The sequence below is a fragment of the Medicago truncatula genome, chromosome 5 (genome assembly GCF_003473485.1).
Source record: "Medicago truncatula cultivar Jemalong A17 chromosome 5, MtrunA17r5.0-ANR, whole genome shotgun sequence".
In the NCBI taxonomy this organism is placed as follows: Eukaryota; Viridiplantae; Streptophyta; class Magnoliopsida; order Fabales; family Fabaceae; genus Medicago; species Medicago truncatula.
In genome coordinates this window covers 11,404,716-11,417,571 of record NC_053046.1, presented here as the reverse complement: position 1 = coordinate 11,417,571, position 12,856 = coordinate 11,404,716, and the positions used below count along the sequence as shown (strand labels likewise).

The following is a 12,856-nucleotide window of genomic DNA, read 5'->3' as shown; positions in this document are numbered from 1 at the left end:
TCAATCTTCTAAATCTTCCACATCTTCATTCTGGTCATTATCACCTGATTTGTTGGAGTGCAATCTGAAAAAATCCGCAAGTTTTTTTTAGCTCACATTTATAGCTTACATATATACATGGTTAAATGCATTAGACAATGATACATCTTACATTAATTTTCTCCTCTTCTTCGGCAAATCTGGTATTTCAATGGTAAGAGATCCACTTGAGGAAGAACACGCAGTGGCAATGTTGTCTTCTTTCTCAATCTGATATTTGTTAAATTACATCAAAAATTTAGTATATAATGGTTTCCAGCAGTGAAGAATAAAAGAATGGAAACATGATATAACTAAACACCTTAACAACTGGCTTCAGAATCTTATGTGCAGTGAAGCTTTGTACTCCACGACGTTCAAAGTAAGAGCTCAGCTTAACTTGAAAAATATGCTTTGAACCAATGATATGCTGGAGCTGTTTAGGCAGATCAGAGTCACGTCCAGTCTGCTATCCAAACAAAAAGGAATGGAATGTAAGTTTAGAAAACAATCAACTTTTATTCTATTTTTTCAATAATAAAAAAAAAACACCGATAAACACCATATTAGATTTAGGATATAATGTAACACACATTTTCTAAATCCGGGGTGAGGTCATCTAGCTTTAGTTGTGCCAATTGTTCAGCAACTTCGGCAAACAACACAAATATTGTTGATTCCGTAGAGTCGTTGACTTGAAGTTCCAAACGGTACCTATAGAGATTCATTGTAATTATTTCAAGCAACATATATATATTTAAGGCCATGTGATAAGGAAAAAAAATACTTCAAATGAACTCACCTAATCTTTGGATAGTCGACCTTTTTAGTACAATGCTCACAATTGAAGTCTGTCTCAGTGGAACTCACAGTTTTCCTACAATGAGGGCAAGAAACATAATACAATCCATTTTTTAGCAGGATGTCATCAACTGTTGCAACACAATTGTAGACAACATCACCCTGCAAGTAAAGTTGAAAGTATGAGTGTATGACACACTGTGATAATGAAATAAAAAATAGGTCTAGAGAATAATTAACCAAGTGTTGACCTGATAAACTCCCGAAACTGCCATGGATAAAAGCTCAGATATGGTCTTCACATCAACATTAGTTAAAGACAAAGTTTCAGTTGTTTTCAGAACACTGTTTTCCCCCCTACAACGATGCAACAACACACAATTAGAAAATAGGCAACATAATATAAACATAAGTATTTAAACATGAGTTAAATGACGCACTTGGACGACAAAATTAGATCAGCAACTTCAGGGGTGTCTATGTTGATATAAATTGTTGTGGATCTTGAAGACGAAACATAAAGCTCACCTACAAAAATATATCACATATGGAGTGGTTGAGGAGAGGGTAATTAAGTTGAATATTAAATGTCATGGTATGAGCAGTTACCTTGGTATTGTTTTACCAAAGTGGAGGTAAAAATTGCCACATTTGGCTTAGGAGTAGCATGCATTTGATCTATCAGTTTTTGATTAAACATCGGAGCATAGTCATCCCATAGCGTTACCTTCAAGACATTCCCACTGCCAAAAGTTGCGTAGGATTAAAAAGTTTGTTAATTGATTTTTGTGGTAAATGTGTTATACGCTACTAAATGAGAATTAAATCATGGGGAACAAATTATGTTGCACCTGCCATCCCCCAAATGAAGTGACAACATGTCGACTTTCCCATTGACGGTTGTTTTCTCCTCAATTGGATCCACATCAATTATAAATCCAATTACATCTGTCGAGAAACAAAAGTGTTACATTCTTTACACAATGTAATAGATTTGTATTACATATAATTTAATATTTTGCTAAACCAACCTGCCAACACCTCTTTCCCGCAACGTTTGATAAGATCATTGAAATTAACAAATTCAAAGATATAGCGAGGGATTGTGTTGTCATCCGAGCCCTCCTCAGTCACAATTGCGTCACCATAGAAACTAAGCATGGAGGGATTGTTTTCAACCACAGCATATTTCTCCTTGTTTTTTGAGACCTCATAGTGTGAAATTACATATATCTTGCCTTCTTGCAAGACTTTCTTCAATGAAGGTGAGAACCTCCTTGGTATTGTAGCATGAATGCAATTTGCCTAGAAAGCATTTGTAAATAGTAAGTAAAGAAAGATTATTTGCGAAGGAACAACAATATAGCAATTTCATTGATAAACACCTTCTCATCAATTAGCACCATATCTGTACTAATTATTTCCTTTTTTTTTTGTTATATTCAGCGTGTCCCACATGCGTGCTACCCTAACTTTGATCTTGGTATCAGGGGCAGCATTGGAGAGTTTGTTGAGAAAGGTATGCACACCATTGTTGTTGACTTCTCCGACCCTGTAAAAGTAAAGAACATGAAAAAAGATTAGATTAAAGGTTTTATTTAACATGGTAGAGGAAAAGTGCAAGAAAGTGGTTTACTTGGTTCCAATGACATCAATGGCAGACATGGTAGGGAAGCAAAGAGAGTATGTGGGAAGAAATGAAATTACACAGATAGATGTGACAGAATGAGTGGAAAAGGAATGACACCAATGCTGGTTATATAGGTGTGTGGGAAATACTGTCATTGAAATGGTTTAAAGTGTAACAAATTTTTAGGCTTTATGTGAAGGAATGCGAAGAGGCACAAATTGAAATTGTAACCAAGGATGAACATATTTTGGCCGAAATTATTCATTACTTCTATTAAATTCTAATTTGTTTATTTATTTATTTATATTTATATTGCATTCTTGGTGATACAAATAAAAAAATTGTGAACCTTGTTTAGTGTGACCATTGCTTTTGTGTGGCATGATATATTAAAACCGTAACCTATAAGGAGTTACAATAAGAAATAAAGGTACATAATTTTGGTAAAAAGGAGTTACCCATATAATTGTCAGCCGCTTATAATAAAGGTAATAAGTAAGATGTGTAACTGACCATTACTACACCATAATCATTCAAGTTTTGGTAATTATTAATTAAAAAATTAGCAAATGATTTTTGGTAAATGGGATTTGCACATAGATTGCCACAATAAATTCATGGGAGTCACAAATCAGTGAATCACAATTCATTTACAATTCATTTGGCCAATAACTCGTGGCTGCATTTAGCAGTTACATATATGTTTTTTTTTGTTGAGAAATTGCATAGTTTTGAAGGATTGTGGCAGTTACATGTTTAAAAATATTTATGTCACACTAAATATTATAACCCTTTCATAGGAGAATGCATTCATTCATATAATATAATAAAATTCATATAAGAAATAAGAATTATTGGTGAGGTGACACATAAGCAAAGTCTTGCTTATAATGAGATAATGCATGTAAGGAAATAGTTAGAAAGGGGGATGTTTGTGAGGTTACACATAGGCAAAATGTAGGTTAGAATACATGTATATATAGATTCTGCTTAGAATTTTATATTATTTTTGTTTGGTTAACTGATTATTGAGAAATGTATAATGTTTTTGAGGGATGACAATGACCAGTGATTGGTCATTGTTTTACTAATATATTCTGCTTAGAATTTTATATAATGTTTGTTTGGTTAACTGATTATTGAGAAATATATAATGTTTTTGAGGGATGACAATAACCTATGATCGGTACTTGTTTGGTAACAGATTATTGAGACATGTGGAATGTTTCTGAGGGATGACAGTGACGATTACACGGAGCATGATTAAAGTGTACTACTAGATTCTTTGAACAGTTTCTTGACATTAGATATGGAGCCATGTGGGAGTGTAAAATAATAAATTAATTTTTTTTTTTTTTATCTTTTTACAATTAGTTTTTCTTTTCAAAGGAAATAATATAACTCTAGTTATTGTTTAAAAAATAATATACAATAACATACATAATAAAAAATATATCAATTGTCTACATATTTTCATTATGAATAAATAAAGAAATGATATTTGTATAATCAATATTCTTATACATTTATTCAACACTTCATTTTATCTTTATATCTCTCTTTTTATCACATACCTTACTATCTTTTATCTCTTTCTCTCTGAATGAGGTGCTCACCAAACATTTTTCAAAAACAATTGAAAGAAAACAGACTAAATATTGAGGTGTATTGCACCCTAAATCTTTTTTATTCTGCACTTGTCAAATTATATTTTACAAGGTAAACAATGTTTTGGTCTTAAAATATATGAGGCATTGGCACAAAGTTGTTTTAGGCTTACATGTATCTGGTTGATATCCATCTTTTGTTAGTTAATTCGATCCATAAAGCTAGTAACTAAAATGAGTGTGTATTGACTGAGGCGTCCCATGTACTCATTTTCACGTGTACTCACAATATTTTGTGATGTACTCCCTCGGTTTTTAAATATAAGCAAAATTGACTTTTTAGGTTCATTCATCTAATGATGTATGTGGTTCATTAGATGAATGAATGAACCACATACATCATTAGATGAATGAACCTAAAAATTGAATTTTGCTTATATTTAGAAACGGGGGAGTATTTATAATTTGGATATATTGAATGATTGCGGTGATATCGTTTCACATATTTAGTGACAAAAATGATTATTTACTTCATATTTTACTGCTTCAACATGTTCTATTTATTTATGTTAGGTGTTCCTACATGTGATTGTAACAAAAAAGACATGTTAGTACATGTGTTAGTACTTGAATGCATCTTCTGAAGGACAATTTGGTCCATAAAGTTAGTAATAAAAGAGATGTTTTTGTGATGTGTTTATAGTTTGTATATATTTAAGGGTTATAGTGATATCCTCTCACACATTCAAGGAGTAGAATGATTGTTCATAATTGCTTATTATGTATAATAGTACTGTTCAGCGTGTAAGTGAGGCGAAAATATAATGACAAAGACCATTGATTCATATTGAATTCTGGAATTGAACTATTTTTCTATAATATTAGACAAAAGACACACTTACAGGTTAAGAACATTGTGAAAATTAATTCAAGGAACTTTGGAACTATATGAATTAGGTGGAAAAAAGTAACTGTCACATGAACAAAGCTTGCTAATTGCTATATATACTAACTTTTGGAACAAAGTATATATCACATAGACAGGGATAACTGGATTAACTTGTATTATTTGCAATTAATCATGTGGAAATAATTTTCTGTAGAACTGTCACTTGAACAAAGGTTGCTAAAATTTTTACCTTGAAATTGAACCATATTTTAAAAGGATAGCCTCATAGGATTTTAAAACACTAAGGATATGTTTGGTTGAGCAGTTGGTTCCACGTTTATAATTCTTGAGGTTATAAAACGCTGAACTAAAGACAAGCTAAATTAGTAAATCACATTATTATATGAAGACTTTAATATTGTGTCTCGAATCAATCAGTCTAAATGTTTGAACAGTTGAAAGGGAATGTGCTGAAACTATTCTTTTCTAAGGCTTTAGATGAAACAATAAGGTAAGTATGAGTAATTTGGACCTCCACACTCTACTGCACATGTGGTCGGACTTTAAAAAGTCATCTACTATGTACAATATCCATTTTCTATAGAAATTTCAAAACGTTCCTCCGTACTATAACTACCGAATGTGCTAAATGTGCATCCGGTATGTACATACCAAAGGTGAAAAACTAAAATGAACTACCGGTATTTATATACCGGAGGCTTCGGTATTTAAGTATCAGACGTCTTATAAAGGTTATTTTTCGTATTTTTAGGGGGGGCCAAAGAGATATTGGGGGGCTTAAAATGCAATCCTCATGTATATATATTTGTTTTTATCCGACCAACAATCAAAGTAGAAATTTAGATGAAACAATAAGGTAAGTATGAGTTAGGTGGAAAAAAGTAACTGTCACATGAACAAAGCTTGCTAATTGCAATATATACTAACTTTTGGAACAAATTATATATCACATTGACAGGGATAACTGGATTAACTTGTATTTTTTGCAATTAATCATGTGGAAATAATTTTCTATAGAACTGTCACTTGAACAAAGGTTGCTAAAATTTTTACCTTGAAATTGAACCATATTTTAGAAGGATAGCCTCATAGGATTTTAAAACACTAAGGATATGTTTGGTTAAGCAGTTGGTTTCCACGTTTATAATTCTTGAGGATATAAAACGCTGAACTAAAGACAAGCTAAATTAGTAAATCACATTATTATATGAAGACTAATATTTTGTCTCGAATCAATCAGTCTAAATGTTTGAACAGTTGAAAGGGAATGTGCTAAAACTATTCTTTTCTAAGGCTTTAGATGAAACAATAAGGTAAGTATGAGTAATTTGGACCTCCACACTCTACTGCACATGTGGTCGGACTTTAAAAAGTCATCTACTATGTACAATATCCATTTTCTATAGAAATTTCAAAACGTTCCTCCGTACTATAACTACCGAATGTGCTAAATGTGCACCCGGTATGTACATACCGAAGGTGAAAAACTAAAATGAACTACCGGTATTTATATACCGGAGGCTTCGGTATTTAAGTATCGGACGTCTTATAAAGGTTATTTTTCGTATTTTTAAGGGGGACCAAAGAGATATTGGGGGGCTTAAAATGCAATCCTCATGTATATATATTTGTTTTTATCCGACCAACAATCAAAGTACAAATTTAGATGAAACAATAAGGTAAGTATGAGTTAGGTGGAAAAAAGTAACTGTCACATGAACAAAGCTTGCTAATTGCAATATATACTAACTTTTGGAACAAAGTATATATCACATTGACAGGGATAACTGGATTAACTTGTATTATTTGCAATTAATCATGTGGAAATAATTTTCTATAGAACTGTCACTTGAACAAAGGTTGCTAAAGTTTTTACCTTGAAATTGAACCATATTTTAGAAGGATAGCCTCATATGATTTTAAAACACTAAGGATATGTTTGGTTGAGCCGTTGGTTTCCACATTTATAATTGTTAAGGTTATAAAACGTTGAACTAAACACAAGCTAAATTAGTAAATCACATTATTATATGAAGACTTTAATATTGTGTCTCGAATCAATCAGTTTAAATGTTTGAACAGTTGAAAGGGAATGTGCTGAAACTATTATTTTCTAAGGCTTTAGATGAAACAATAAGGTAAGTATGAGTAATTTGGACCTCCACACTCTACTACACATGTGGTGGGACTTTAAAAAGTCCTCTACTATGTACAATATCCATTTACTATAGAAATTTCAAAACGTTCCTCCAGACTATAACTACCGAATGTGCTAAATGTGCATCCGTTATGTACATATCGAAGGTGAAAAACTAAAATGAACTACCGGTATTTATATACCGGAGGCTTCGGTATTTAAGTACCGGATGTCTTATAAAAGTTATTTTTTGTATTTTTAGGGGGACCAAAGAGATATTGGGGGCCTAAAAAGCAATCCTCATGTATATGTATTTGTTTTTATCCGACCAACAATAAAGGACAAATTTAGATGAAACAATAAGGTAACTATGAGTAATTTGGACCTCCACACTCTACTGCACATGTGGTCGGACTTTAAAAAATCCTCTACTATGTACAATATCTATTTACAATAGAAATTTCAAAACTTTCCTCCGAACTATAACTACCGAATGTGCATACCGAAGGTGAAAAACTAAAATGAACTACCGGTATTTATATACCGGAGGCTTCGGTATTTAAGTACCAGACGTCTTATAAAGGTTATTTTTTGTATTTTTAGGGGGGACCAAAGAGATATTGGGGGGCCTAAAAAGCAATCCTCATATATATATATATATATTTGTTTTTATCTGACCAACAATCAAAGTATAAATTTAGTACTAGAAGAATTAGGGAAATCAATCAAATTGTCAAACCGATAGAGAAACTCAATTCATCCCATTCTCTTGGTAGTTTGCTCGAAATCACTCACTCAGTAATTAAACAACGTTTTCATTCTGTTTCTTAGATTATTGTTATGTTTTTCTTTTGTTTTTTTTAGAATACTTTTTTGTTGTGTTGTGTTGTGTTTAACAAACTAAATCAAAATTGGTTGGTGAAATTTCAATTCCTATTTGTTTCTGTACTGTTATGGGCGCAGTTATGGTGCATAAGGAATCCTTATGCACACTGCATAAATTCAGAAATGATTTTGGAGAACAACTCACAGAAACCATTTCCACAGCAAAATGGTTTTGGCATAATTTTATATAAAACATACTATGATTTATGCAGGGTGCTGGAAACCATTAAGTACATCTAATGATTTTGAAGTACAACTCACAGAAACCATTTCTAAATTTATGCAGGATGCATAAGGAGGAAATTCTTATGCACCATAACCGCAGCCGATGATAAGCCCTTATGTATAAGCCTCCATATGTTTTTCACAAAAAATAAAAAATAAAATATGATGTCGCAGTTAATCTTTGCTCTTTCCTCGCATTGGTAGTGTTGGTGCCTGATTAAAAAGCGAGACCTTAATTTGATTGTTCTTGAAAATATTGAAATATGTTTAAGATCATTTTAATATAAGATGCATCAAGCAGATGTTTCAGTGGAACTTCCATGATTTTATTTATGAGTTTTTCTATCATGTGTAAATTTATACATGATAAAAAGTTTAAAGTAGTAACTTTGACTTGAAATTTTGTGTTTTTTATATTAAATATGTAGCTTTTAATAAATAATTATTGATTTTCAATGAAAAGTTACTACTTTTAGTTGCTTTAACATGTGCAATATTGCACAAATATTGCACATGTTAGACAAACCCCATTTTTATTAATATTGTATTGTTTTGGTACAATTTCCGTGGTTGAGAAAATTCATTGGATCTGTGATGAATTGTGTGAGTGAGTATCAAGAAAATTACACAAAACATACAAAATAAAAACATAAGAACGGGCAAAAGAAGGGGAAACATTGCAATGTGGATGCTGCGTTCCATGAACGTAACCATATTACAACTTTTGCATGTTGTGTTAGAGACTCTCGCAGGTGATTTATTCGGACTCAAACGAAATGGCAGCGAGTAAATATGACAGTTTTGGAGGGGGAGACAGTAGCCTTACTCGAGGCCCTTCATTTTGCGGATGCAAATATATGGGACCGGGTTGTCTTTGAGTCTGATTCATCTATTCTAGTGCAAGCTCTATCGTCTCCGGTCCATGGTGATTCGGAATTCTACTCTCGTATTATTTATGAGTTATCTTTACATTCCAACTCCGAGGTGAAGTTTGTTAAGAGACAAGCGAACATAGTTGCTCATACTTTAGCTAGGGCGGCCTGTTCTTGGGCTATTCACCGTATTTTTAATTTTTATCCTTCTTGTATTGAACATTGGTTGATTAATGATAATAATTAACTTTGTTTCGATAAAAAAAAAAGTTTCAAACAAAGGGTGGAGAGCAGAATTCAACTACTTTTACTATAACCATGTACTGAGAGTAACCCATTTAGGTTGCCCCGGTAGCATTGGCTTGAAATATGAGAGTGTGTTCCTCCTCAATGTCTCAAGTTCGATTCTCTCCGATGTCAATTTGGATGAGTTAATTTATCTTCTTAAAAAAAAAAAAAACATATAGTTAGAAATTTCTCTTGAAATTGAAATTTCAATAACCATTAAAGTCTACATGTATTGCATGGTTATCATTAGCGAGAGACTCACAAATCAAAACAAGAAAGGGAAATTTTAGAGAAACTAAAACGAAAAGTTAACATATTTATAGGGATCAAAAACATATTTAACCCTGTAATCTAAAACACTACAAAAATAATAGAGTAAAATAAGATACAAATAAGTGTATAGAGTAAAATTTCAAACTATAGGAGTTTATTTAAGTAAAATCAGACACAAAAAGAATTGGGCTTATTATTTGTTTAATTTAAGGAAAGTCCGACCAAAGTGTATATATATCCTTAAAATCCGACCACCAACCTAGTATAGTACCAAAATTAGGGGAAATCAATCGATCCCCAAACTGATCGAGAAACTCAATCCATCTTCTTGGTCGTTCGTTCGATCGATTGAAATCACTCACTCTGTAAGTAAACAACGTTTTCATTCTGTTTCTTAGATTATTGTTTTTGATTTTTTACTTTTTCTTTCTTTCTGGAATAATTTATTGTTCTGTTTTACCAATTCCTAGTTCTCTCTGTAGTTATGGCTATCGAGTAATTCAATATTGATGATATCTATTTTGGGCTTGTCTGGATAAACAGCTTATTTTCAGCTTATATAACAAAAGTGCTTATCATGTTTAAGCTTGCATAAGTTTTTTTTTCTTTTTTCTTTTTTTATAGCAAAAAGTAAAATAATGTTCAATTGAAAATAAGCTGAAAAAAGCTTATGAAAAACTGTCTTAAGCTTTTTCCATAACTTATGCCACTATATAAGCTCAAATAAGTGAATCCAAACATGCCCATCTTTGAATGGAAAATTGGTTGGTTACCCTTAGGCAGATTTGTATGCCCCCTTTTGATCCATCAAAGAAATTATTTCTGCTCTTGTAGTCAAAACAAAGAAATTTGCTAGCTTTAGGATGCTTTCACCATTCATTTATCAATATTTTACTCTAATTTTACAATTTGTATCTCAGTTTCCGCTTATCTTGATTGAAGTTGTAATTTTTTTTTGTACAAAACTCATGCACTTTTTTTGTTGCCATTTGCCCCTAAGTCTCTCTTTCTGCGTCTATTTCATGATATTTATCAAATATGAATCACTTTTTTACGTGTTTTATTTTTGCTTGTTTGCATACAGCATCACCATGAAAAGAACAAGGGAGTCAATTGCCTCTTCCATGAAAAGAACAAGGGAGTCAATTGCCTCTTCCACGACTAGGCACAGAAGCAAACCAGCAAAAGAACTTGGATCGTTTGCAGATCTTTCATCCTTAATCATAACCAACATTCTGCTTCAACTCCCTATCAAAGATGTTTCCATTTGTAAATGTGTTTGCAAAACATGGAATGCACTGATTTCAGAACCATATTTTGCCACATTATACTCTCAACATGCATCACTTGGTTTCTTGCTTCGGACTAGGAATTTAAGACTAGTGTCGAGAACTCTGCACCTTTTGGAGTATCAGCCAAAAAAGTTTCGCCGTGCATTCGACATTGATGTCGTCAATTTTAATCCTAAATTCAAGCTTCCTCTTCGCAATGCTAATGACACATATCAGCCAACTCCTTACAAGCCAGAAGATGACAAATTTAGTGTGGTGAATTCCTGCAATGGCTTGCTTTGTTTATCTGAGCCATATACTGTAAACCATTTAGTTGTTTGCAATCCAATTATAGGTGAGTTTATAAGACTACCAGAAGCTATCGGAATTGCAAATACTCGGAAACCAATATGTGCTGCTCTTGGCTTCCAACCTAAAACTAATGAATATAAGGTGATAAGAATGTGGAAGAGATGTGATGGGTGGTGCTATAAATCTGATGTTATGGTTGTTGAAATGCACACACTGGGAACGGCAACATGGAGGAATGTGGAAGTTGACCCCATGTTTTCATTTACGAGGCTTGGATCTCCAACTTGTGTGAATGGAGCACTTCATTGGATCAATTATGATGACAAGAATAAGACACGGTCAATATTGTGTTTCAACTTTGAAAGTGAGAAGTTTCAATCCTTCCCTTCTCCCCCGCATCCTCATCACAAAAGACTGAGCATCACCATGGTAGAATTAAAGGGCTTTCTTTACATATGTGAATCAACTGTGAATTCTTGTGTAGTGTGGCTTATGAAAAAATACGGTATCGGTGAATCATGGACTAGGGTTTTCTGCTCCGATAATTTCAATGGAATTCCCCTGTGTTTTGGTTTATGTAGGCCAGTAAAACACTTTGAGAATGGTGGTGGTGCCTTATTGATACAAAATTCCTATAGCTGTGATTCCTTTATATACTATGAACCAGAAACACGTGTATTCAAAGTTTATTCCGTTGATGGGGCTGTATCACCCTGGTTTGAATTATTCCCTCATAGTCCAGGTCTCATCTCATTGAAGGATGTTGTTAAAGGAGGCAACATCGAGGTGCAGAATGTCTATTCACGGTAAGGATTTTGGTTCCAATATTTTATTTTAAATTTCCAATTGAATTTATTGCTTTTATGAAAATCAAAATAATTTTGATACTAGGAATCAAAATAAACTCTGATATGCTAAATTATACGACAAGGTTTTAACGACATTACATAATTATCATCAGATTCCCTAATATTTTTGTTATTTCATATAGGTGTGCAAAGGTTAGAGTGCCAGAAGAAAATGAAAGTTTATCAAAAATAAGAAGAATATGAAATGATTTCTTTGGCTGAAGATACATTCATTTGATGGTGAAGAATAATCCTCCTCGGGAAGGCATCACTCGGAGTGTCCCCAAGATTGTTTGAGTCAATAGTTCATTATTTGTTTGTTTTGGATTATTTCCTGCAAAAAAGCAGAACTTGAGTTAATTTTAGGGTCAATGTTTGTATGTTGTTTTGAACATTGGCCCGTCGTTGACGCAATATTTATTCATGATTTATTAGAGATGTCATTCTAGCAACATTGAAAACGTTGTATGAAATTCACCAATATCTATAAATATATTATTCCCCTCTTATAACTTTTACTTTTGCACTCATTGTGCATGTATTTTTCATTTTCTTGTTCATTTTACTTTGATAATGTCGTCCACAATGTTTCTTGCACCCTAATAGAACACTTGTATTCTTAAATCTATCACTAGGAACCCAGATAGATTGATCTGTCTTGTTCACTTGTTGGAAGGAAAGGTTTACACGTCGAGAAATATTATATTGTATCACACCTAGAATCTAATCTAATCAAGTGGGATGCAAAATATTATATTGTATCATAAAATATTGAGTAT

The 12,856-nt window shown here is 32.7% G+C and overlaps 3 protein-coding genes across 3 annotated transcripts; 1 reads left to right on the top strand and 2 right to left on the bottom strand.

Annotated features, from left to right (window-relative positions):
• Positions 1 to 1,155, bottom strand: LOC11416945 (replication protein A 70 kDa DNA-binding subunit E). The gene is made up of 6 exons (XM_024784726.2): positions 1,071 to 1,155; positions 821 to 981; positions 612 to 732; positions 341 to 487; positions 152 to 249; positions 1 to 64 (listed from the first exon to the last, which is right to left on the bottom strand). Exons 1-6 carry the CDS (start codon positions 1,092 to 1,094, stop codon positions 1 to 3), a joined length of 615 nt encoding a protein of 204 aa, XP_024640494.2. The 5' UTR covers positions 1,095 to 1,155.
• Positions 1,156 to 1,226: 71 nt separating this feature from the next.
• LOC120580529 (replication protein A 70 kDa DNA-binding subunit C-like) lies at positions 1,227 to 2,033 on the bottom strand. Its single transcript, XM_039834254.1, has 4 exons — positions 1,851 to 2,033; positions 1,671 to 1,767; positions 1,429 to 1,562; positions 1,227 to 1,347 (listed from the first exon to the last, which is right to left on the bottom strand). Exons 1-4 carry the CDS (start codon positions 1,978 to 1,980, stop codon positions 1,247 to 1,249), a joined length of 462 nt encoding a protein of 153 aa, XP_039690188.1. The 5' UTR covers positions 1,981 to 2,033; the 3' UTR covers positions 1,227 to 1,246.
• A 7,794-nt stretch (positions 2,034 to 9,827) lies between these two features.
• LOC11416944 (F-box protein At3g07870) lies at positions 9,828 to 12,595 on the top strand. Its single transcript, XM_003612602.4, has 3 exons — positions 9,828 to 10,011; positions 10,731 to 12,035; positions 12,221 to 12,595. Exons 2-3 carry the CDS (start codon positions 10,738 to 10,740, stop codon positions 12,279 to 12,281), a joined length of 1,359 nt encoding a protein of 452 aa, XP_003612650.2. The 5' UTR covers positions 9,828 to 10,011; positions 10,731 to 10,737; the 3' UTR covers positions 12,282 to 12,595.
• Positions 12,596 to 12,856: the final 261 nt, after the last annotated feature.

Bases quoted from the DNA above. Each gene is read 5' to 3' on its own strand.
- LOC11416945 (XM_024784726.2), bottom strand. From the start codon at position 1,094: ATGGCAGTTTCGGGAGTTTATCAG. The intron at 733-820 runs GTGAGTTCATTT...GAATCTCTATAG, and splicing joins GTCGACTATCCAAAGATTAG to GTACCGTTTGGAACTTCAAG. The intron at 488-611 runs GTGTGTTACATT...TTGTTTGGATAG, and splicing joins TCACCCCGGATTTAGAAAAT to CAGACTGGACGTGACTCTGA.
- LOC120580529 (XM_039834254.1), bottom strand. From the start codon at position 1,980: ATGCTTAGTTTCTATGGTGACGCAATTGTGACTGAGGAGGGCTCGGAT. The intron at 1,768-1,850 runs GTTGGTTTAGCA...GTTTCTCGACAG, and splicing joins CGGGAAAGAGGTGTTGGCAG to ATGTAATTGGATTTATAATT. The intron at 1,563-1,670 runs GTGCAACATAAT...AACTTTTGGCAG, and splicing joins CTTCATTTGGGGGATGGCAG to TGGGAATGTCTTGAAGGTAA.
- LOC11416944 (XM_003612602.4), top strand. From the start codon at position 10,738: ATGAAAAGAACAAGGGAGTCAATTGCCTCTTCCATGAAAAGAACAAGG. The intron at 12,036-12,220 runs GTAAGGATTTTG...TATTTCATATAG, and splicing joins GTGCAGAATGTCTATTCACG to GTGTGCAAAGGTTAGAGTGC.